The 27,190-nt window shown below is 42.1% G+C and overlaps 1 protein-coding gene across 1 annotated transcript in view; it reads right to left on the reverse strand.

Annotated features, from left to right (window-relative positions):
• LOC126234940 (extracellular serine/threonine protein CG31145-like) overlaps positions 1-25,447 on the reverse strand; it is a 186,670-nt gene extending 161,223 nt beyond the window's left edge. The window contains exons 1-2 of the mRNA XM_049943679.1: positions 25,431-25,447; positions 13,436-13,560 (exon numbers count right to left, since the gene is read on the reverse strand). Of these exons, the coding sequence (XP_049799636.1) occupies positions 13,436-13,560; positions 25,431-25,447 (142 nt within the window). The remainder of the gene's footprint in view (positions 1-13,435; positions 13,561-25,430) is intronic.
• Positions 25,448-27,190: the final 1,743 nt, after the last annotated feature.

Below are 27,190 nucleotides of genomic sequence, written 5' to 3' on the forward strand. Positions count from 1 at the left end.
AAAAGTGTTCGAGAATGGGCTGTAGGGAATGAGCGTAACGGCTCATGTATTTAAATTGCTGACAATATGCAGAAGACTGGGGAAGAAAATACAGGATCCGTTACGTGACGATGTACAGGCGTTCAGTCACGTCTTGGCTCATCAGTTCATGTATACACATTCGCGATTGTTGTGGCTCAAAGTTTGCTCAGATGAGGCTCTACGTGAACTTTTCCCCTGAGCCGCTCATGTATGAACAAGAACCAAGAGGGTTCAAGAAGACTGGAAGACGAAGAGCGAAGTGATCGGATTAGTGTAAGATGTGGATGTAGCCTTATATCCCCCACTGATCACTCTAGATATTGAAGAGGAAATGGCAAAAATCAAGGATCAAGAGAGAAATTAAAATATTTGGTGAAAGGATATCAATGATAAGATTCACTGATGACATTGCTGTTCTTAGTCAAACTGAAGAGGATTTACAGAATGTGTTGAACGGAATGAACTCAGTAACAGGAAATGAGTATGGACTGAGAAAGTAATGAGAAGTAGCAGAAATGAGAACAGCCGCCGGTCGGAGTAGCCGTGCGGTTCTAGGCGCTACAGTCTGGAGCCGAGCGACCGCTACGGTCGCAGGTTCGAATCCTGCCTCGGGCATGGATGTGTGTGATGTCCTTAGGTTAGTTAGGTTTAAGTAGTTCTAAGTTCTAGGGGAATGATGACCTCAGAAGTTAAGTCGCATAGTGCTCAGAGTCATTTGAACCATTTTTGAAATGAGAACAGCGGAACTTCCCATTAAAATCCCCCATTTATCTCTGCTCTTCTTGTCCACTTCCATCGCTACGCCAAATATCCGTAACGCTTCCAGACGGTATTCAGTCATGTTCTGCCTCATCAGTGAATGTATAAGCATTCGTGAGTGATGTGGATCACAGACTGCTCAGTTGCGGCTCTACATGAACTTTTCCGGAGTGGCTCATGAGCCCTTTTCGAGCAAGTTGCTCGCAAGCGTATTCATCCCTTATATGAGGCCACCCTTATGGTTGCCCTGCGTTCTAGGAAACCAGATAAAACGGCACAGCTTCTGTACGATAGGAAATGGTTTATGCAGCATTCGCAGCGAACAGCTTGACTAACGCTGCTGAAGCAGAGAGACTTTGGTTCCGTCTAAGGCAGGGGTGCTCAACCCATTGATTGCGATCGACCGGTCGTTTGCCACTGGATTGTGAGTCGATCTTTCAAAATCTTTGTGCGATATCTTTTTAAATGAGCTCTTTTGGAAAATAACAGTTTGTTCACAATGAGTATTTCGCACGGTATTTGTAGGCGGTAAATCTGACAGGACTGTCTCCATCTCCTTCGTCTGCACTCCATCTGCATTTCACCGCCTTTAACGCTCGCGACAAGTAACAGTCTTTCCTCCTCGACGCTGAGGCTGCTACTAGCGAACTGTAACTTCGGGCGTTGTGGGCGGCGGTTGCGCTGAGTGGGGAGAGCGCTCGGGGTTTGCTGCGAGTCTTGACCTTGGGATAGCACACTTACAGAAATTAAATGTAGAACATTTTCCTCAAATACAGTCAGAGCTGTCAGACCAACAAATATTACTGGATGAACAAGCTGCAAAGAAGTATACTTCCAAGCTGACAGCACTGAAGGCAGTGTCTCATTTGTAGGCAGTGGAACCAATTCTAGCTTTCATAGTTCAATTTTTCCCAAAAAAAGTGAATGGGGAATATATTTCAGGTAAAATGAGTACTCTTTTTTCCTGTAGTTCGACTGCACTTGAAAAGTAAATAATTCGATTTCAAAACGACATTTTCTTACAGTTATAATACAATGAAGATGACTTTTGCAAATTAGTGAGTGTAAAAATCTACCCTAACAGTGTAAAAGTAGAGTCCTATGTTTTGTCATCTTTTGGATGAGGATATCTATATGAGGCACCGTTTCCAGCGATGAACATAACGAAATCTAAGTGTAGAAATAAACTGATCCTCGTCTTCCAGACAATGTATGGTTACCTACGATTATGATAAACAAATGGTTCAAATGGCTCTGAGCACTATGGGACTTAGGTCATCACTCCCCTAGAACTTAGAACTACTTAAACCTAACTAACCTAAGGATGTCACATACATCCATGCCCGAGGCAGGATTCGAACCTGTGACCGTAGCGGTCGCGGGGTTTCAGACTGTAGCGCCTAGAACCGCTCGGCCACCCCGGCCGCCGATTATGATAAACATATCAATGATATGCAAAGCCTAGTACCTCACTAAACTTTCTTCAACGTTAATGATGGTGCATATTTTAATTTTTATAACATGTGTAATATCTTGAAAATTGAGTAGTCGGCCTACAACTTTTGATGGAGAGAAAATTACCTTCTATGATTTTTATGTAATTGAAATGGTTAATTTTATTCATGGCTCTCTATCAGCAACTGCGAAGCACGTTATAAACATAGAAATATTCAATCGTCACTTGCACAAATTTTTATTAATTTAACCTCTTGACGTGTTTCGGCAGTTTCATTTGCCATCCTCAGAAGATCATACAATTAAGCTCACATCGGAAAGCAATCGTCAAGCAAACTCTGGACGATAGTCCTTCGTTACACTATTGCATGGTACTGTCAAGAAGCTAAAAAGTAACGTAAAAAATACGAAGATATGGTGACAAAAGAAAAAACTTCACAATATGAGTAAGATATTAAAAAATGACGAGACATTGGTGATTAGACGACCAGAAATCTAGATATGCTAGAATAATAAAAAAATAATGGGAATGCGACTGACTGCTCGGTGTCTCTGCTCCCGTATAGTCTACGGTCGCTGCGCACAACAGTTCCTTACGGAATCAAAGTTGCCTTTGCGAATTTTTCGAATTTTTAACTCAGTAGGTCTCTAAATGGACTAAGATGCATGTAGCTGATCTCAAGACTAGAAAGGCTGAGTCATCCTGGTCTACGGGAAAGCTAAATTGAAGACAGGGAATGGAAGACCGTGGGGTGCTGAAAGGGACAGGAAGAGAGAGAGAGAGAGAGAGAGGGGGGGGGGAAGAGGGTGTAATTTCACAGTGTACAGTTGGCTGGACAATACAATGGCGAATCCAAGTACTGCGCCAGTGTTTGGACCGAAACGCGGCTCTGTGACATGCTGCGTTGTAAACAAGGGGGAAGCTATTGGGCTGTTCGGAGCGGGTATACACATTTTTGTGACGCTATCTGCGCTTTTAATTCGGGTGGTTTTACTGCCCATTCGGAAATAAAATAACTGATCCCGCTCCTTTTATCGTGCTGGCTATATATTTTTTTCCTTTCCCTGTAATAACAATGGACGCGATGCGCGTTTCCTGGTCGCCGAACAGCGATACACGCTTCAAATTCTTATTTGTCCAGAGAGAGAAAATAATACGTTGCCGTGTATTAGCATCCTCCATTTGAAGTTGCGGTGTGGGCAAACACTGTTATTATACGTAGTTTCCCCTGTCTCTACGTCCTTTCCTCCTACCCTGCCACACACTCCAGTTCAGGAATATCTCTAGTATCGAGCAAAGGCCGTGGCCTTTACGATACTGGGTTCGAATTCTGGTTGAGTGGAACCGCGTTTGCTATGGTAGGAACTACCCAGTGGAATAATTGCACTGATAGAACACAAATAATAATGATTCTATCGTAGAAATATTTTAGGATCACAATCTGTGTATTTTGATTGCTCAGCACACTACTACTGGGGACCAATATTGTTTAAGATCAGAATCTAACGTTCAGTGACTACAAAGAAGAAACTTCAAATCTTCAGCAGTAATAAATGTCTTAAATTTACATGCGTTGGGACCTCTGGTAAACTCAAAGTGTAGATCTGATTTCGCTGCAATGTATAGAAAAACACTTTATATGGTGATTCAAACGCTACTGTTTGCTTTTTGCTTCCGACATTCTTATGCGTGACCCATCTTGAACATTACGCTATTGATTCATTACATCACTTACATATGACGAATTGCGACCGCGATTTAATTCGTCCTTGATATCGATGTGATATTCATCCAGTCGCTTTTCGAATTTAATTCGATTTATTGCACCATTAACCAGCTGTCGAGCTGCTGCAGGCTCTTCATCAGATGGACTTATTACAGAAACATTATTTTCTGGAACATGTGCAGCTAAAATCCGGGGCACGATACTGGGGAAAATAACGGAAATTTAGGTACAAATTAACGAAATGTGTGCGAAACGAAACGATCGTTATGTTTTAGAATACTTTTTAGCCGCATCTCTCTCTCTCTCTCTCTCTCTATTTACAACAACAGATAATAGTTGCAAATGAACTTTGCAAGATCTATGAGTGTTCATACTTCGGCATTATACGTGTAATATAGGTCAAAAAAGTTACAGATAAACAATCAGGATTAAAAATTTACCAAACAAATAAAAGAGCGAATGAGTTACTAACGTATGTGGCAGATATAGATGAACCTGGAAAGCTCATGAATTGAGCTTTTGGTTACGGAAACATGCCGCTATAAAAAACAGTTACTGCAAAAATAACGGAACGAAATCGTTGTGATGTGAATAAAAGCGTGAAAAAGTTAAGAGTGTAAAAGGTTGACATAAATGAACACGGAAAGCTGTAGGTGTATGCATGAGTTGAGTTATTGATTATGTATTGTTAAAATTGCAATTTCTGCACGAGTATGAATATATCACATTTTTGTGGTTTTCGAAGGTGGTTTGGTACCAGGATTTCTTGGAAATTATGGAAGGAAAAGCATTCACTCTCTTTGCTCGTTATGTACTTTGTGAGGTGACTCAAAAACATAAATACGTGGCGTATTCCGAAAGTAAGGTCCGATCTGTAGCGAAATGGAAACACAGTGAGAAACTGATAAAGCTTTGTGAGACCTGAGTTTCTCCTGGCGTATACAACTTTCAAATAACTTCCGGGAATTCAGCCAGGTAACACTTTCAGCAACCGCCGCGGTTGCTGAAAGTGTTACCTGGCTGAATTCCCGGAAGTTATTTGAAAGTTGTATACGCCAGGAGAAACTCAGGTCTCACATTGTTTACCTCTACGGGGAGGAAATGTATCGGTGTTTACGTAAGTTGGATAAACTTCGTAGCTGTCGAGTTAGACTGCAATGTGCTTTGTCGTTTTTATTGAGGTGTCGTGATGAAAATCATGTCCCAACATTTGCTAAGGTTGTGCACCATATTAATTCTCCTGCCGCCAATCGTACCAAGAAACGTGCTGGCTTGGCTCTTGTTCGCGAAAGGATTCGTTTTACTCGTCGACGTTTGGATTCTGTGTCCAAAGAATTGTATCGTTTTCATTTAATGGTTGCATCTGAAGTGTCTGATTTCACTTGGGATTGGTTGGACGGTGCCTCATGGACCCAAGCCGACTGGGAGTACAACTCCGTTACTGCCCGGCATTTGGCAAAGTTTGAACGTTTTCATCGCGCGGAGTCGGATGGCCGGCCGAAGTGGCCGCGCGGTTCTGGCGCTGCAGTCTGGAGCCGCGAGACCGCTACGGTCGCAGGTTCGAATCCTGCCTCGGGCATGGCTGTGTGTGATGTCCTTAGGTTAGTTAGGTTTAACTAGTTCTAAGTTGTAGGGGACTAATGACCTCAGCAGTTGAGTCCCATAGTGCTCAGAGCCATTTTTTGAGTCGGATGTTATATCTCGACGTTCTGTGATAAATCTCACAGAGAAATCTTTTGACGACGCAACCTTTTCCGTGTTAGGGAAGGGTTTAAATTTCGCACCCACTCCGAAGAATTTGCCGGTAGTTGATTTTATTAGTTCAATTGAACAGGCAGTTTGCAAACTACCTCCTGACGCTGCAGAGGAAGTTAGGAGGGAGGCATGCCGTGTTTTGACTAGGGCTCGTCCACCCAAGAGTAATGTAACAGCAGCAGAGAGGGCTGCTTTACGCTCTCTCAAAGTTGATCCCAGTATTGTTATTTTACTTGCTGACAAGGGCAATGCCACCGTTGTTTTAAATAAACATGATTATGTACAAAAGATGCAACGTTTACTATCTGATTCAGCGTATCGCAGAATCGATGCTGAACCCACGAAAAGTGTTGAGAGAAAGACCAACAGCCTCCTGAAGAAAAGTGGTTTGTCGCAGGACACAATCAAGAGGCTTAACACCTATAGTGCCGTTCCCCCTAGGTTATATGGCCTTCCAAAGGTTCATAAGAAAGGGGTTCCTTTCCGTCCTATAGTGAGTAACGTCGGCGCTCCGACATATCGTGTATCCAAGCATCTTGCTTCTCTGTTGAGTCCACAAGTAGGACGGTGTGAACATCATATCAGGAACTCAGCTGATTTTTTACGTCGTTTGGAGGGACTGAGGCTGAATGACTCTGATATTTTAGTGAGTTTCGATGTGGTCTCTCTCTTCACTCGTGTTTCTCTGTCTGATTTGTTGCGGTTAATTGAAGCCAGGTTTGCTGCTGATTTAACTAATCTCTTTAAGCATGTGTTGACATCCACTTACTCTTTATTTAATGACCAGTATTACGAGCAGACAGATGGAGTTGCGATGGGTAGTCCGTTGTCTCCTGTGATCGCAAATTTATTTATGGAAGACTTCGAGGAACGTGCATTGGAGTCGGCGCCTTTAAAACCCGCCTGTTTCTTTAGATACGTTGACGATACCTTCGTTGTTTGGCCTCACGGTAGGGAGAATTTGAATGTCTTTCTAGAACATCTGAACTCGGTCCACCCGAACATTCGTTTTACGATGGAGGTGGAAGAGGATTGTTGCCTTCCCTTTCTCGACGTGTTGGTTAGGAGGAAGGATGATGGATCATTGGGACATGCAGTCTACAGGAAACGTACTCACACCGACTTGTACTTACAAGCTAATAGTTGTCACCATTCGGCTCAGCGTGAAGGGGTACTTCGTACCTTGGTACACAGGGCACATGTCGTTTCTGACGCTGAGACTTTGCCAGCTGAGCTGTCCCATCTTGAAGTTACATTTCGTCAAAATGGTTATAGTGATAGACAGATTGAACGTGCGTTGCGCTATCGACCAACTGTACATCGGGTGATTGATGATAATTCTGAGTCAACACCTAAGTCTACTGCCTTTTTGCCTTACGTAGGAAACACGTCCAATAAGATCGGTCGTATTTTACGGAAATACGATGTGAAATGTGTTTTCCGACCTCCATCTAAAATTAGAGCACTTTTGAGTTCCGTTAAGGATGATCTTGGACTGCGTAAGGCGGGTGTATATCGTATTCCTTGTAGCTGCGGCATGGCATATATTGGTCAAACTATCAGGACCGTGGAGGACAGATGTACTGAGCATAAACGGCACACACGATTACAGCAGCCAAATAGATCAGCTATTGCCGAACATTGCTTGGATACTGGTCACCCCATGTTATATAATAACACCGAGATATTGGCATGCACGTCCAGCTATTGGGACAGTGTCATTAGGGAGGCAGTTGAGATTAAATTAGCGAGCAACCTCGTTAACAGGGATGGAGGTTTCTGTTTAAACTCTGTTTGGAATCCGGCTCTCTCCCTTGTCAAAAAACAGAGGAACAGAGTCAATGCTGCCTCACCTGCGAATTCATAGTCTCACTATCGATAGCTCTGACTTTGGTCATCTTTGGTGGCACTAGTGTTCAGTGTGTGTGTGTGTTATCTTTCCTGCTTCTGTCGGAGAACCGAGCTATTAAATTTGCATGTACGCCGCCTGTCCGTTGCAGTTTGCCTTGAAAATGGCGGGGTGTTCTCCCGCCGAAATATCGGCGGTTGCTGAAAGTGTTACCTGGCTGAATTCCCGGAAGTTATTTGAAAATGATAAAGCTTTGTCTAAGTGTGTTGAACGTTGTCTCTAGTACTCCCGTTGATCGCGTTACGTCTGTCTTTTCAGGTCTGAGCACACAGTGAGCACGTAAAGATGCCTAGAAAACAGAGTCTCCCGCCAAGTATGAGTGTCCCTGAGAGATTTCGCCTGATTTGATGCAGCCCACACAACATAACTGTCCACGCATTTTCTTCTTCATGACAGTTCTTGGCCGCACTCTGTAGGGGCTACGAGGATGCCCCTGCAGTGTTTTCGGTGGGCAGTGTTTGATCGCCCTCCATACAGCCCGGACTTTGCTCCCTCTGATTTTCATCTCTGCTGCCATGAATCTCTGGCTAAGAAATCAATGTTTTGCCACAGACAACGAACTGCAGGTCAGCGTAGAATATCGGTGAAAAGTGCAGGCGGTTGCCTTCTATGACAAGAGTATCAGAAAGTTGATACAACACTACGACAGTTGTCTCAGACGGAGCGGCGATTATGTACAGGCGTTGCTGGAAGGTATGGCTAACTATTGCAAATAAAACACTTTTGATTTTCATTGTGTTTTCCATTTCGCGACCGATCGGACCTTACTCTCGGAATACGCCTCGTAAGTCCAACTTTGTGCCACACTTTGCCCGCCATGATTACTCTGCTGCCAATGAAATCCTCTGTTCTGATGAAATTATATTTTCCTGGAGACGTATGAGTCTCAAAAAGACAAGCCGAAGCAATGAATTAAAATTTGTGCCAGGGTCGCTGCTTTTTTGTTTTTTGTTACTGTTCTCTGCAGCTGGTCGGGACGGATCATATGACACCTGTTCTAGTTGATCGTTGAACATTTCACTCAGATTTTTTTTTATTACAGAGGACAACCAGCTCTCGGACTGAACATGCTGAGATACTGTACCGGCTTGAACTGGGGTCTCTTGTTTACTAGGAAGATATGCTAACCACTACACTGCTGTAGCATTGTAGCTACCACCTCTACATGGACTACTATAGTCCATTGGCCTCCCTAACACAAGCGTCAGCTCACACCTTCAGCCCATTTTTCCCCCTTTTTAAATCGCCAGTATTGCAGAGTTTCTACGCCACTAGAATAGCACCCCAGATTTGCATCTAATGGGGAAGGTGTGAACTGAAGTTTATGACAAGGAGGGCAATGGACTACTCGTACAGGTATGGTACCCAAAATGCTATAGTGGTGTAGTGGTTGGCACGTCTACACAGTTAAGTGAAGAACCTGGGTTAAAGTCCTGGCTGTGGCATAAGTCTTAATTCATTGCTTCACCTTCATTCTTGTCGAAAACATTTGTGTTACACAGCGCTGACAAAGGTTCACAGACGAAACTGCTTCAACAGCTGGAGGTCTACATCCGGAAGGTAAAGTCACCTTTGCCTGCAGTAAACTTTTCGTTCACTTACGCCTAAATTTCCGATATTTTCGCCAGCACCACCGCCCCAGCGTCAAGTTGTGGCTCCATCTGCAGTCGTTCGAAAACTAGTTACTCTGTATAACTAAATGACTAAAACGGTGACCTTGTTTCCCGAGGACAAGTTCCAGGTTGTGATTCTTCAACTTCTCCTGGCATACTTCATGACGAAATAGTTCGCGGGTGAATGGTCGGTTGTCAGTTGCAGGTTATCTATCTAACGGCTTCCAGAGTAACGAAAATTCAGTTCCCAGTACTTCATACAATTATTGACTGAATTTAAAAACTTAAAATGCTGATATAATCCACTCATTAAGAGATATAATCTTATGTTACAGATATAATACAGTAAGTCAAGTATTAAAGTTAGACATCATATATGTGTCTAGAGGCAGGGTAACTCATGGCGCGCAAATTATACAGACTACATTCAACCCGTATTTCAATGTGAGAGCATTTAGAGAGTCTTAAAAAACTTTACTCAAAATTCCAAACCTTTTTGATATTTTTCTCTCTGAGAAACAAAACAAAAAAAAAAATGAAAGGAAAAAAAAAATTTGCTTATTACATGTTCACTGTTCACACAGTAAAACTTCAGCATCAGGTAACACGTTTTAACTTATAATCCTATTCACAACTCTTTTGCATAAGTAACCACATTTACTACTCAATGTACATGCAATATTTTATCACTGTACAAGACATAGTTAAGAAGATACGTCATCATAGAGATGAACGGCAAACCACCTGTTATATAGAAGGGGCGATCAAAAAGTTTCTGCTCGAAGGCCATACAGCCCAAAATCGGTATGACAATCAGGCAAAATCGTCGTGAGCATTGCTACAATCATCCTAACGACACGCCATGTAAAAGATAACTGTTCAGTGCAACACCGTACACTGCTGCATGAAGAAGTAAGTAACTGCCTGTCACAATAGGAATTGTCGGTCCTTCAAGGCCTTTTTCGGGGACCAATGGCGTGACAGTCAGATAGGGAGTCAGGACTGTAGGGGGGGGGGGGAGGGGGGGCGGGTGCTTGGCGTAGCTGCTGCTGGTCTCTCACATCGAGCAGCGTCTTGTGTGGAATCGCGACCAGCAAGGAACTTGGCACACCATTCCACAGGGCCGCGTGGGGTAGCTGGGCAGTCTAAGGCGCCTTGCCATGGTCTGCGCGGTTCCCCCCCCCCCCCCCCCACCACCCGTCAGAGGCGTGTGTGTGTGTGTGTGTGTGTGTGTGTGTGTGTGTGTTGTAATTAGTTAGTTATATTTAGTAGTGTGTAAGCCTAGGGACCGATGACCTCAGCAGTTTGGTTCCATAGGAACTTACCACAAACTTCAAAAATTTACCATTCCACAATGGAGGTTTTCGACAGACATTCTGCCCCACACATATCCTTAATTCTTCAATGGATATCTGCCAGCTTTTGTCCCTTGGTAACCAAGAAAAGTATAACAGCGCTTTGGTCCTGTTTGGAAGCATTTGGGAATAGTCCACCTTGCTGTATTTACCGCATCTACATTGGAAAGACATGAATGCCACAATGATCCCTTTCCTACATGTCGGTGCTAATATAATCCATCGGAGTCGGGCTACGTTGCGTATAGCCCACAGCAACACCCTCAAATGGGGACTTTTTAATCACCATTTATACATAAGAGTTCGATTCTTTAAAGAACGTATGTGGGATTACTGGTCTCTTATACTCGTATGTTGTGACCCATATGTCTTGCACCGATTATAATCCCAAAGTTGATTAACTCGTAATGTGCAGGCATGTTCACTACCCATGCGTCTACGAGAGACTACTCACGCTGTACTCCGCATGTCGCCGCCACATCTGTGGGTCGTACGGGGAACACATTCATGTACGGCAACAAATCCCATGATGTTTGGCCACTCTGTTAAATGTAATGCTCTGGTATGTGGATGTTTGCATAGGAATGGTTTTATTTTGGTGTGGTGAGTGACCAGCCCACTAATAGAAGAACTTTGGACTATTAGCTTTTTAGATTACTAATGATTTCATCAAAAAGCTAAACAATACATTTCGGACTCGCTAACTGTAATTATGACAGGCCGACTGCACCTGAATGCCTTGGTGAGACGGGATGTCACGAAATTTTAATGTATACTGTTCTGTTGTGTCCTCACAATGTAGCTAGTGACTGACGGTAACACAGGTCGTACTGATGGTGACACATGAGATGGAGAATGGTGCTGTTTTTCCAGCAGCTTCAGGTACTTCCGGCGCCGCAATCGTACGATGTAATCTGATTCGCAAGTGTGAAAGATCTACTGACGATCAACTCTTTTATATGTGAGAGATTTTAAAACGTACCAGCACCAAAAACATTCAATGTTGAGTATTTACCGCAGGTAGTAGCCCACAGCTCAAAAATGGTTCAAATGGCTCTGCACACTATGAGACTTAACTTCTGAGGTCATCAGTCCCCTAGAACTTAGAACTACTTAAACCTAACTAACCTAAGGACATCACACACATCCATGCCCGAGGCAGGATTCAAACCTGCGACCGTAGCGGTCGCGCGGTTCCAGACTGAAGCGCCTAGAAACGCTCAGCCACATCGGCCAGCACTTGTCTACAACCTGTACTGGTACATCCATCATGTATATTCTTATCAAGCCGAGACATTTTTCTTAAAAGTTGCTAGCCCGGCGTCGGCGGATAAATACGATGTTGCAGTGCCATGCTTGCATGTTCAAAAGAACATTGCATGGTAATTCGGAATAACGCAGGCACTGCAAAATTGTATTTACCCGCCGACTCCGTGCAATCAACAATCAAGCAAATGTCTCTCCTGAACGGGAATATGCATAACGTATGGTCGTGCGGTAGCGTTCTCGCTTCCCGCGCCCGGGTTCCCGGGTTCGATTCCCGGCGGGGTCAGGGATTTTCTCTGCCTCGTGATGACTGGGTGTTGTGTGATGTCCTTACGTTAGTTAGGTTTAAGTAGTTCTAAGTTCTAGGGGACTGATGACCATAGATGTTAAGTCCCATAGTGCTCATAGCCATTTGAACCACAACGTATGTATGAGTACAGGTTGCAGACACATGGATGACTACATATGGAAGTTTGGGTCTGGCAATGAGTCGTTCTCGGATACTCCAATGGTAAGGCCGACTTGTCACGATAAGTGGGAAATCCGGTTTCGAGACCCGGTCCGACAAGGATTTTCATTGTTGTCATTCCATTCCACAGCTAATGGTTGTCCATATTCGCAACTGCAAATAGATTTAGTGCAACTAATTCCATTCCAAACTTCACTGTAGGCAATATATGGAATTACACAAGCATTTTGCGAGCAATAATACGAATTTTGAAAGGAACTTCTCAGTTGTTGTTGTTGTTGTGGTCTTCAGTCCTGAGACTGGTTTGATGCAGCTCTCCATGCTACTCTATCCTGTGCAAAGTTCATCATCTCCCAGTACCTACTGCAACCTACATCCTTCTGAATCTGCTTAGTGCATTCATCTCTTGGTCTCCCTCTATGATTTTTACCCTCCACGCTGCCCTCTAATGCTAAATTTGTGATCCCTTGATGCCTCAAAACATGTCCTACCAACCGATCCCTTCTTCTAGTCAAGTTGTGCCACAAACTTCTCTTCTCCCCACTCCTATTCAATACCTCCTCATTAGTTACGTGATCTACCCACCTTATCTTCAGCATTCTTCTGTAGCACCACATTTCGAAAGCTTCTATTCTCTTCCTGTCCAAACTATTTATCGTCCATGTTCCACTTCCATACATGGCTACACTCCATACAAATACTTTCAAAAACGACTTCCTACATTCACAGTTACCCACTCATTATGTTAATAGACGTGGCGAATCTACTAGAGCACAAAAATTTGAATAAAATATGTGGGGTGGCGCTATGAATAATTAAGCCACTTTAAAACACCCGATATTGATTTCCACTAATAACTGTTCGGATACGTTTTATCTAATAGTTATAAAGCTTGGGAGAAGGTTTATTTTACAGCTTAATAATTACGGTACTGAAAATGCTTATTTGTGATAATGATTAATGGAGTAAGACAGTGAGAGTTGCCGTCACAATGAGCTGGTTTGTGATGACTATTAATCGACTGAGAGAGTGAGGGTCACCATCACAATGAGATAATAATTGCAGCGAGGACCGGGCTCAGTGGATGCGTGTTAGGCGGTACTCACTGACGTGCACGATGCGCTGCGTGGCGAGGTCCCGCAGCACGTCTTCGATCACGGGGTCCCCCGCGCGGTACAGTTCGTGCTGCGAGATGCGCCGGTGGAAGCGCTCCAGTGACGTCAGGTTCTTCCTGCAAACACAAGCAACGGACAGGCGGTTAGACGCCGCATTTGTATTCCGTCACAACCATCGGAAAATAACGCTACATGCAGCTTTGTCGGAAAGAGCAAAACATAGCAATACGTAGCAAGCACAGAAAGGGCTGCAGGGGGAACAACGGCCGTAGAAAACAAGATTGTCAAGCAGCCACAAGTCGCATACATAACATAGATAAATGTAATGTACTGCGAATGCATAGAAACAAGGATCCTTTATTGTATGATTATATGATAGCGGAACAAACACTGATAGCAGTTACTTCTGTAAAATATCTGGGAGTATCCGTGCGGAACGATTTGAAGTGGAATGATCACATAAAATTAATTGTTGGTAAGGCGGGTACCAGGTTCAGAGTCATTGGGAGAGTCCTTAGAAAATGTAGTCCATCAACAAAGGAGGTGGCGTACAAAACACTCGTTCGACCTATACTTGAGTATTGTTCATCAGTGTGGGATCCGTACCAGATCGGGTTGACGGAGGAGATAGAGAAGATCCAAAGAAGAGCGGCGCGTTTCGCCACAGGGTTATTTGGTAAGCGTGATAGCGTTACGGAGATGTTTAGCTAACTCAAGTGGCAGACACTTCAAGAGAGGCGCTCTGCATCGCGGTGTAGCTTGCTCGCCAGGCTTCGAGAGGGTGCGTTTCTGGATGAGGTATCGAATATATTGCTTCCCCCTACTTATACCTCCCGAGGAGATCACGAATGTAAAATTAGAGAGATTCGAGCGCGCACGGAGGCTTTCCGACAGTCGTTCTTCCCGCGAACCATACGCGACTGGAACAGAAAAGGGAGGTAATGACAGTGGCACGTAAAGTGCCCTCCGCCACACACCGTTGGGTGGCTTGCGGAGTATAAATGTAGATGTGTAGATGTAGATACAAATCTCCTTTACTTTAACATGTTTCCGTAGCCAGACACAAGCATTGTTGGGAATTTCCTTGCAAACGGCCAGATGTTAAATGTATCTGGCTGCGTACAGCGGTACAGGGGCGACGTCTGACAGCCGGATATAGTGAGTATCCAGTGAAATGTCGTGACAAATATGAACGTTGCCGAGTCAAGATTCGAAACAAAATTTCTTGTCTCTTGGAAAGCACTCAATGTAACCAATATGACCATTAGACGATGTCTTCGAGTCGGAATTAAATTTGTGATGTCGCGTTTTTGTCTCCTACTGTTTTCCGACACAACAACCACAGGTTCCAAGTTCTACACGGGACGGAAGATGTCGAAAGATGATCAAAATGTGAAATAACATGGTTCGCAAAAAACATAGTTCTTCTGGTTGGACATAAAGAAGACTTAAAAAACTTATTGAACGGAATAGTATACCTATCACAGAATATTACCGAGAGATAAATAAAGCAAATACATTAATGGAGGCTACTAGAAAGTAGAATAACGACCTTTTTTCGAGTCGTTAGTCTTCTGGCTGCTTTAATGCGGCTCCCCACGAATTTCTCGCCTGTGTCAACCTCTCCGTCTCAGAGTAGCACCCGCAAACTACGTCCTCAATTACTTGCTGAATGTGTTCCAATCTTAGTCTTGCTCTACAGTTTTTATCCTCTACAGCCACCTCTAGTACCATGCGAGCTATTCACTGATGTCTTAACAGATGTCCCACCATACCGCTTCTTCTTGTCAGTGTTCTCTAATATTCTTTTCCTCGTTGATTCTCCGAAGAACCTCCTCACCCAATTTTCAACTTTCTTCTGTTTCAGCGCATATCAAATGCTTCGATTCTCTTCTTTTCCCAGAGTCTGTGTTTCACTACTATAAAATGCTGTGCTCCGAATGCACACTCTCAGAAATTTCTTCCTCAAATTTAAGTTTGATACTAGTAGACTTTTCTTGGCCAGGTATGCCCTTTATGCCATTCCTAGTCTACTTATTATGTCCTTCTTGCTCCGACCACCATGTGTTATTTTTCTGCCTGAGTAGTACAGTTCCTTAACTTCAGTAGGAGTAAACAAAGCCTAGAACATGCGACGAATGTTTATGAAACATTTGTAACATCAGGATTTGCAAGTAAAAAAGAAGGTCGTATTTAGATTGTCACAAGCGTTTTGTTTTAAGGTTTTAGGGTATCGTCAGTGGTCTGGAATAAAACATATTTACAATTTTGATTTGGTATCTGTATCTAAAAGTAATTATTTACGAAGGATATTATCGTGTGGTTTTTACATCTAGGAAGTAAACCAAAATTACAGTTATGTTTCATTCCATATCACTGATGAGTTTTTATTTGTATATACAAAAAATTCCCGAGTCGCATATGATAACATAAACACATTTTTTTGGTAGTTGCTAAAACGGATCTTAGGTACCTGAAAACATTTCGTTAACAACGATATCGACGTGCAAGTTTTAGATCCGGGAAGTAAACGAAAATTGTATATATTTTTACTCTAGACCACCGATGGTGTTTTATCCTCCTCAGGCGCTGTATAGTATTAACTAGGCGGTACATCAAACTTATTTTTTTTTTCTAGCTGTGCCTCATTCTGGAATGCACTTTTCCTGTGAGTCATTTGATTACGTTTTCTGCACGTTCGCTGTAGATGGTAGCATCTGCTCGAACAAATCTGTTTATCGTAGTGTCAGTATGTCTTCGAGAAGTAAAGGTAATTTATGTTTTTTTGTAGTAATTTTGAACTGCAGTCCGTTCAGAATATGCTGTAATACTACAGTACTTCATACAGTCGATTAAGTGACTGTTTATTTCATCATAGCAATACAGCGATGTATTTTTTTCGAAGTAGCTCTGGGTTACATTCAGGGACGACCTGTATTTTCACATTACAGTGGCTCTGCTTTTATAATTTTCAGCTGTTTAATTTTGCGTTTTCTTAGTGCGGCATGTATTTCAGTTATTTTATGACTAATAGTATAAAGGAAACAAAAGAAAAATTCGGAGTAGGTATTAAAATCCATGGAGAAGAAATAAAAACTTTGAGGTTCGCCGATGACATTGTAATTCTGTCAGAGACAGCAAAGGACTTGGAAGAGCAGTTGAACGGAATGGATGGTGTCTTGAAGGGAGGATATAAGATGAACATCAACAAAAGTAAAACGAGGATAATGGAATGTAGTCGAATTAAGTCGGGTGATGCTGAGGGTATTAGATTAGGAAATGAGACACTTAAAGTAGTAAAGGAGTTTTGCTATTTGGGGAGAAAAATAACTGATGATGGTCGAAGTAGAGAGGATATAAAATGTAAACTGGCAATGGCAAGGAAAGCGTTTCTGAAGAAGAGAAATTTGTTAACATCGAGTATAGATTTAAGTGTCAGGAAGTCATTTCTGAAAGTATTTGTATGGAGTGTAGCCATGTATGGAAGTGAAACATGGACGGTAAATAGTTTGGACAAGAAGAGAATAGAAGCTTTCGAAATGTGGTGCTACAGAAAAATGCTGAAGATTAGATGGGTAGATCACATAACTAATGAGGAGGTACTGAATAGGATTGGGGAGAAGAGAAGTTTGTGGCACAACTTGACCAGAAGAAGGGATCGGTTGGTAGGACATGTTCTGAGGCATCAAGGGATCACCAATTTAGTATGGGAGGGCAGCGTGGAGGGTAAAAATCGTAGAGGGAGACCAAGAGATGAATACACTAAGCAGATTCAGAAGGATGTAGGTTGCAGTAGGTACTGGGAGATGAAGTAGCTTGCACAGGATAGAGTAGCATGGAGAGCTGCATCAAACCAGTCTCAGGACTGAAGACCACAACAACAACAACATAGTATTCACTTTGGACATGTATTAAAAGTTTGGGGATTTGCACCAGTTTCTTAAATTTAGTATTTTAGTCTTAATTTCACACAGAACAATGCATTGACCACCAATATAAACTTTTCATTCATAAGCTCAGGACCGAGAACGTTATATTAACGAAAACAACGAAACCTGTTTAATAACATAAATAGGCATTTTTACATTGGCAAAGGCAGATCTAGATATCTAGAAAAGGTTCGTCACTAAAGGTATTGACGTATGATTTCTAGATTTAGCAAGCAAACAAAAACTGAAATGCAAGGTGTTCTAAAATGATCTTTACATCTTTGATCACGTACATTTAGGAAATAGGATATGTAGAAAGGTGCTGTTCGTGCACAATGTTCACGCACAGCTCAAGACTTTTTTCTTTTTGCAGATTAGTTATTCACAAGAAAGACCACCCTCCCAGCAGATGGCACAGTGTGTGAGATCGTTGACAGAGACCAAATCTGACAACCAGGTACAGCGGAATTTTTGGGAACGTTACAGAAGCACACGACAATCACGTCCGACCAGCCGACAGTGGTACATGAGGTTCAAGGAATCCGGAAGTGTCACGAATTCTGGGTGTCCGAGCACAAGTGATAGAGATGCGAGCTCAACCAAACCAGTCTGTCAAGCGTCTCGACAGTTTCAGTTACCACCTCACCAAACACAGTGCAGGGAGTGCAAGCTTCATGCGTACATGGTGCAACTGCTGCGTGTGCTTCAACACGAATGACAGGCCAAAGCGCAGAGCTTGCGCAACTGAGATTCTGAGTCGCATCATCGATGACCAAGGCTATCTCAAAAAGGTGATATTCACGGACGAAGATTGCTTTCTTGTGTCCGGGAAGGTAAACCGACTCAGTGTGACGATACGGTGCTCTCAGAATCCCCGACTTTAGCATGAAAATTGTGCACACCAGTCCAAAGGTAAATGTGTGGCGTGGTCTGATTCATTACAGTGTGTTGAAATAGTTTTTCCTTGCAAAAGTCACCAGACATAGACGCATTAGGTTTTTTTCTTTTGAATATATGAAGGACGCTCTCTACCAGACGCCGGTGCAAGACCTACACGGAGCGGTTCTAGGCGCTTCAGTCCGGAACCGCGCTGCTGCTACGGTCGCAGGTTCGAATCCTGCCTCGGGCATGGATGTGTGCGATGTCACTGAGTTAGTTAGGTTTAAGTAGTTCTAAGTCTAGGGAGCTGATGTCCTCAGGAGTTAAGTCCCATAGTGCTTAGAGCCATTTGAACCATCAATTTGAATAGAAAAGTTAATGAGGAACTGGAAGGAACTGAAATATGGCTCAGATATTGTGTGTGCTATAGATGGCGCACACATTGCTTTTAAATGGCTACTGAAACTCTAGGTTTGCGTGAACATTATGCTGCATACCGCACATATTTCTGAAGTACACATGATAAAAGTTGTGAAGATAATTTTGAGACACCCTGTGTATTTCGCTCAAGATCACTGACGACGTTTTAAATTAAGAAACCAAGAGTGACGTGGTAATATAAATAAGCGTTTTTAGTAATTGCAAAGACGAATTTTACATACCTTTAAAAACTGTAAAGCAACTAAGGTCATCTTACAGAAAGGATGCTTAGCGTAGCATCTACTTTGAGATGAAAGGATTAACACAGTAATCTAGATGACGGAAGATGGCATTAAACAAGTGGATCGAATGACGACGTAAAGAAGTTGTTGGGGTAGATCTGGAGAAGGTTTCAAAGGAGAACAGGGACAGAGTGCGGTAATTGTTAGATACTTTGTCAGTGAAAAGAAAGAATTTTTTAAAAAAATTGTACCAATTGTAGACAGATTTCTATTGCGCAGCACAATGCGGAGCTTTACAAAACAATATGGAACAACACACGCTAATACTACTTCCTCGACTTGGCACACCAATACACAGAAAACTCAGAGACTTCGTTATTCAGAACTGCAGCGCCCGGAATTGGTCCTCGGGCGTGCGGGTGCACTCTAGGCGCTTGCCTCCGTAATGGGGGCCAAGTAATTCAGACCGACTCACAAGTACATCTGGCGGCAGACAACGGCCAGCAGCTTTCTGCGGTAAGTGAAAGAAAACAATTACCGCGAAATAATTTCCAGTCGACTCGGCGGTAAAAGCTGACATTCGTAATAAATTTCCGTCGCGGGTCCCAGGTCCCCCTGCGCTTTTGTTTGAGGAGTAATTACGCCGCGAGGGCGAGAGTGGAGGGGGAAGTTGTGCATTTGGTGAGGGGAAGTAAAAGAAAGGGGGTGGGGCGAGGGTGGGAGGGTAGCCCTCGAGACCACTCGGCGTCCAATTCCTGAAAACAAACCTCCACTTCTCTGGCAGTTAAAGAAGGAAATAATATCGGGAAAGCAGGGCGGCCGCCGGCGAAACCTGGAGTGGTTGCCGGGGAAGGGCCTCGGCGGGGATTTTCCTCCTCTCCGGGGAAAGCTCCAATTTTCCGCGCTCCAGATGTAGCAGCAATACGCAAAGAAACATACTGTTCGTGAATTCACATGACATCCGAACTGCTGGAACTGCGCTGCGCAACTCGCACCACGTTGCGTTGACGAGTGGTGCATTGAATGTTTTAACTTTTTGCCGTCAGGGCAATGAATGTCTGAAGGTGCTCTCGTCTGTAAACTGAATCTGGCAAAAAAGCAATACATATCTACGGCGGCGGTTTATTTGTATATTAACTTCTAACCGTCACTAAAGCCCCGAGATGTCCTTTTTGCTACGAAAACGTATCTTGTAGGCCATTTTGTGCTTTTGGAAGCATCGTTTGTATTTATAACACCCCAATTACCGAAATCCTAATAAACAACCCTTTGTTGTAAAAGAAGTAGGAAAATTAGTCATTCTGACAGTGACGCAGCTACTGACGACGGAATTTACACTTGTGATAATTTTATCAACAGGAATGTCATGTGAATAATAATATTTATCATGAAATAGAGACTGAATGAATGAATATGATAGGATACGCAACAAAAACATCAAAGAAAGAATTGCAAAATAATTAATAACGAAGGTTAAAACCCAGGTGATAAATTAGCCATAGATAACATTTACCATAGAAGGGAGTTGTAGCCGCATCGAAAAGGAAGTCCGATGTGACTACAATGTAACTCGGAAATGGAAATGTTAGCTTCAGTCGGTATCTGGTCGTTCTCTAGTACTATTGCGATAGTAGCATGCATGTAAGCGCTACTAGATTGTTTTAAGCTAATCGGAAGTTTGAAAGTTTTGCGATATAGACTGAAGTATTATTCAGAAGTCATACTAAAGCAATGTCGTCTTTACCGTTAGCAAGATAACGGGATACGGATATTCGTGACTAAATTAAATCGTGTGGATTTCTGATGGGACTTAGCCTTCGTGATAGTAAATAAGCACGAACATTCAAGGACACTGAAATAGAAAGATCGCCGACAGAAAAACAATCATTAGTCTCGAGTAGGTAATAGACAAACGCAAACACGAAGAACGTACAATTGCGCCGAGTTGTCAGAAGTTGTCGTCAACGACAGGATTACTGATGCAAACGGAAGCAGTTCCCTGAGTGAGAAATAGGTGTGCGTCCTCAGGGCAGGGACAATTAATTACAAACAACAATAAAATTGGATTCAAACTTTAATTCTTCGTGTCGCCTACATAATTGAATAGACATTATCACGTGTGTTAGTGACAATTAATTGAATATTAGAATATTATGAAGTGAAAAGTGTATTCATGGTTATTTAACAGTGAACAATCACCGATTTTCCTCAAGATTACGACGCATTCTGAACATTGCTTAAGTATACGTTATCTCTGGAATTACGTCGTGTAGTTATTGAACACGCGACGTAGCGACGTCTTGACAACGGAATAACAATTTATTAACTTAACATCCTCGCAATTCCATAATGTGGCCACAACTTGGGTGATGAATTGAAGTGTCAAGACATTATATTATTAATATTCGACATCCATTATCTAACCGGGCATAATAAAAAGAAGAACTACAGTTAGCCAGTTCGCGTAAACTGAAAGTCTGTCGCGGACTCACAACAACAGAAAACTGGTGGCCATCATTTCAGGTCAAGGGAGTCATCGCGTCATCGAGTGGTGTAATTGCCGCGTTCATCAGTGAAGAAGCAGAGCAGCTTACACATTCTGACGCGCTGCTCTATCGAAATATTGACAATCACGAAAAACGGTATCTGAAATATGACCAAACCATGCGAGGAGTTTGTGTTTTTCTACTAGTTACAGGGTGGCGTTGTCGTGAGCGACGGACGCCGTTCCACGTCATACCGACTGGAACAACCATCACCACCGAGTCGTGTCAACTCTAAGGAGGCGCAGACGCCACATATTACAGTTTCTGAGAACAAGGCTCGCCACTGATAATAACGGAAATTACCCTCGTTGTTATAGCCTTACTGTTTTCGGCTAAGGGTATACAATTTTTTTAACTCTATATAGCATACGTCCTAGAGTTACGAAAATGGTGTATTTTTATTAATAGTTCTGATTTAGATTATTCGATCACCTTTATAAAATCATAGAGAACACACGTAATGGAAGAAACCACCCTCAAGGGAAAAAAAAATACCACCTGCGCAGCTAACTGTGACGTCAACTGGCTCCTGAATCTGAAGTGGTTGTCGGAACCATTCTCACACCTAAACATTGATACTTCTGTTTTGCGTACTGTCCTGCATCACTCTATACGTTTACCTATCTATAATATACAATAGTATCATTTATTTATTTATTAAATAAAAAATTTTAAAAGTAAAAACTTTTAATGCCCAGGTCGGAATTTTCCTGTCACAGTTAAAGTTCGATAACTAGTTTCGATTGCTATCTGCAACCATCTTCATATCAGTAACACATGTACGAAACATAGCCCAAGAAAATTATGTACTATCAAGTAGAATACAAAAATGTTGTGCTACACCTGAGCAAAAATAACGGGGAACCAGTTCTAGAAGTAAAACTGAACATTTCACAAAGCCATTTGATAGTTTAGAATAAACCATGTTAATGCTTATGAGATAACATACCGTTCAAAATATGAAAAGGTGTTGAGTAAGCATTGGAAAGCAGATGCAGAGTAAGCTTTTTGAGATTTTTTGTCTATAATTCTTTCGACAAGTCTACAACCTGACTTGCTCACAGTGACATTTTCTACTACGTACTGTTATTGTTTTGGTACTTACGAATGCATATTGTTGCATGACTACAGTTAACGATGACTTCCAATGCTTATTCACCGTCTTTTCTTATTTTGAACGGTATATTACCTGATAAGCAATAACAAAGTTTGTACTACACTATTAAATGCCTTTGTCAGATGTTCACTTTTGCATCTAGAATTGCCTCCCCTTTTTTTTGCTCAGGTGTTTTTGTGTTCTACTACACTGCACATAATTTTCTTAGGTTATGTTTCCTACACATGATACAGATCTGAAGATGGTTGCAGATAGCAACCGAAACTAGTTATCGGACTATAATTGTGATAGGAACATTGTGGTGTAGGTATTAAAAGTTTTTACTTTTAAAAATTTTATATTTGATAAACCAAAATAAGACCACAGTCTCTTCCCCTCTGCCCATATCACGCTTCAGTTATTTATTTATTATTACTGTGCACTGAAAAGTGTTGGAGGATTGCTTTTTTAAGGGTTCAGTGTTTTAGAAAGTCAATTAAAAGGGTACTGCCATTAAAAAATGAGGTTAAGAAATACTTAGAGAAAAACATTGAAAAAGGTTTCATGAGCTCGTCGATTGTACGCCACGATGAATTCAAGCCTATATTCGAGCAAGGGGACGGATTGACCTAGCTGAGGGGTGCTGTGAAAAAAGTCCCTTGGGAAACACGATTTTGTCGTCGCACACATCTTTGTTTTTTTTTGATCTGGTGACCTGGACATGCTGTAAGTGATTTATACACATGCTTCTGTGACAGTTTTTGTTTTATGTGCCATGAATTTCGCGATAAAGGAGTGATGCAAAACTTTTGTATATCCGTGTGTATATACTGTATTTCGATAAAATACCCATACATGCATTAATAATAAATCGCACACAACTGAAAAAGTTAAAAAGACACAGAAATAGGGGGCAAAAGTGCCTGGATACGAGATAGTTTTTAGTGGGCCGTGAGACAACTCTTGGTCGATAAAAAAAATCCCACAATCGTAATTAATAAGAGCTCACGTTCAAAATGAAGAAATGAAAACATCATTGAGGGAGAGCGAAAGAGGTACTGTCTAACGATGGCACATGCGTAGCAGAATGTGGTAGATCGCCTTAGCGGCAACATGGAAGCGCAGGTGATCCGGATGCGATCGTAATTACAAGTTTCCATCGTAATTCTGGATGATGTGATTGTCGGAATAAGCGAAAAATAAGATCATTAACTGTTTTTCCGACTAACACTCTTTCATAGACCTTCTAGTACCTGTGGCACTCAGTTAAACTGTTTATCACCTAGACAGCAGTACCATGTGGTATGCAGACTGACCTAATCAAGAAATCGCGTCTTTACAGTAGAACAACTCATGGCTCCAATACTCTTCTTTTTCTTTTTTCACTATGTGACTTAACATCTGAGGTCATCAGCCCCCGGACTTAGAACCACTTAAACCTAACTAAGCTAAGGACATCACACACATCCATGCTCGAGGCAGGATTCGAAACTGTGACCGCAGCAGCAGCGCAGTTCCGGACGGAAGCGCCTAGAACCGCTCGGTCACAACGGCCGGCTGAAACGTCGGGATTCGAAGAAAACGACCTTCTGCGCAGAAGGCTCTACGTTTCGTAGCCAACCTAACTTTGATCGTTTGCACAGGTTTGGACAGGCTCTTGAGCTACGGTAAGTTTCCAGACACTGACTTCTTCTAACGGCCAGAACCGCCTCTCTGGTGAATTCATGTATGAAAGGGAAGTGTTCCCGGCTCCGAACATTCCCACAAGAAAACATAAGAATTAAGTTCTGTCTCAATTTATTAAAAAAACGATTTTCCTAATCTGAAAACAAATGGTCTCCTTCAACTGATGCTGAAACTCAACACAGATGAAGTCCAAAAAGTCAGTAAACTGGAAGAATATCTTAGACTAAGCGGGAAAAACACTGAATGCTTAATAATAAAGTTCTATTACTGGAACACCCAAAGATATTCTCTATGATATGATTGAAACCTCTCATTTTATTGAGAACTCGAAGATATACAAGTCCATACTCTCGCTGGGAGGCGTAAATCTGAAGAGAATGAAACTTAAGATTGCGACAAGTCCGGTATAAAAGACCCTTCACTCTCATAGGAAAAGTCTGACAATAACGAATGCAATCAACAGTTCCCACGAGGACGTCGCCGAACTTAGCGCTATCCATTGCAGGTGGGGGTAGAGTGCGGTTGTAGGCAGTTCTGGGGCTGTAGCAGAAAACATCAGTTGACTAGCTGCGATGGAACTGCCTGGATTGGGATCGGCGTGGTCCTAAATACTCTCCTGGCGGAGGTATACTTGCGTTAGATTGACCACATGTGACGCGGCGGATGCAGTAAAATATCCGCAGCAGGAGCGATCCCTATCGACATTGCACACCTCACCAGTTCTCACGTCAGGTGTACACGAAGGCCCTCTGCGGGCCGAACTGCGATTTCTTGGCTCTCTGTACTGCAACCGCTGACTCGCAGGGACTGTGCTCGTTGCATCCCGTCAGGCAGAGGTGTGTTGCGGAGTGCGTCGACGCCTGATGACTTCACGACAGACCAGGTAGTCCGTTCAAAAACGGCTTCGCCATCTTGACGAAAATTACTAACTTATGAATTAAATGCCATAACAATCAGCAAAAATTATTGACAATAGCTCTATGCTTGGGCATTATTACTAACTGTTTTATACTCAATATCATGTAGTGTCCTAAGATGCAATAGTCCAAGTAATATATTAATACACACAAACAGAACAAACTCCCATAATCACACACCATTTAAGATAGGAATAGCTCGATGTTCTACCGAGGCCTTCTCACGTGAAATAGGTAGAAATAGGCTATTTTCAACCAACAAGCCACTTACACATCCAAATGTAGCATATCGAATGTTCAAATGTACAAATGTGCGTGAATTCCTAAGGGACCAAACTGCTGAGGTCATCGGTCCCTAGAATTACACACTACTTAAACTAATTTAAACTAACTTATGCTAAGAACAACACGCACACCCATGCCTGAGGCAGGACTCGAACCTCCGGCGGGAGGGACTGCGCAGCCCGTGACACGGCGCCTCAAACCGCGCGGCCACTCCGCGTGGCTGTAGCACATCACTTCCCTCTACATATTAAAACTTATTTTTACCGCAGCTATTGATATACGTTTTGTATTTATTTATTTTTAATTTTTATTTTTTCTTCTTTTAGTTTAATTTTTATTTTATCCTCCTTTATTATTTATTTTTTGACGTTTTCATTACATAAAATGTAAATCATGAATTATATTCTCCTCAACTAGGCAGAAACAACTTATATAGATCCACTTTAAGAATCTTAAGGCATTACATTGTGTGTAGTCTTGGAGAAACTATTATATATTATGTTCTTTATGTTATTTATAATAGCTTTAACAACTGCATAACAATAAGATGGTAACAATAAGAAGTGTCAGTTATTAGTTTTAGTGTCATCTGACCCACCTTATGAAGGTGGTGGGTTATTCTGTACTGTTAATGAAATAAATAATAATAAATAATGTTTGATATCTATCGTTCACCCTCGAAACATACATAACATAGTTAAAAGTAGTTACTTCATATAGGAATATCACTGCTAGCCTCAAACGCTTCTTAATCTCTAATTAACCTAATTCTGATGTGAGCATAATAGCTAAGACCACCGGTCGCGTATGCCTTCATTGTATGACGTGATAATACTTAACCAACAGCTACTTAGACAATGTTACACATTCAAATGTCGCATATCGCTTCTCTCTATTTTTACCATACTTATTGGATTACGTTTTACTTATTTACTTATTTTTTTAATTTGATTTTATTTTCTTTTCTTTTTACTTTCTTTTATTTTATCTTCTTGAAGTTTGCATTATAAAAAAATCAAATGGCTCTGAGCACTATGGGACTCAACTGCTGTGGTCATAAGTCCCCTAGAACTTAGAACTACTTAAACCTAACTAACCTAAGGACATCACACACATCCATGCCCGAGGCAGGATTCGAACCTGCGACCGTAGTGGTCGTGCGGTTCCAGACTGTAGCGCCTTTAACCGCTCGTCCACTCCGGCCGGCGTTTGCATTATACAAATTATAAATTATGTTCTCCTCAATTAGGCAGAAACAAGTTACATAGAACCATTTTAACAATTTTGAAGCATTAAATTCTGTGTAACCTTAGATAAATTTGTATGTGTTATGTTCTTTACATTATTCAACATAGCATGAACAGCTGCATACCATTAAGATAGTAACAACAAGAAGTCTTTGTTATTAGATTTAGTAGCATCTGAACCACCTTACATTTCAAGGTGGTGGGTTATTCTGTACTGTTAATAACGTTTGATATCTATTGGCCACCCGCTCAACATACATAAAATGGTTAAATCTAATTACTTCGTATAGGAGTATCGCTGCTAGCCTCAAAGGCTTATTAATCTCTAAGTAACCTAATTCTGATGTGAGCATAATAGCTAAGACTCCCAGTCGTGAACGCCTTCACTGTATGATGTGATAATACTTTGCCACCCGCAGAGAAAACCACCGGAATAGCACGAAAATATTCACCCTCGGTCCAGAACGTTGGCCACAGAAGGCACTGAAGCAGGTGATTT

The sequence above is a fragment of the Schistocerca nitens genome, chromosome 2 (genome assembly GCF_023898315.1).
Source record: "Schistocerca nitens isolate TAMUIC-IGC-003100 chromosome 2, iqSchNite1.1, whole genome shotgun sequence".
In the NCBI taxonomy this organism is placed as follows: domain Eukaryota; kingdom Metazoa; phylum Arthropoda; class Insecta; order Orthoptera; family Acrididae; genus Schistocerca; species Schistocerca nitens.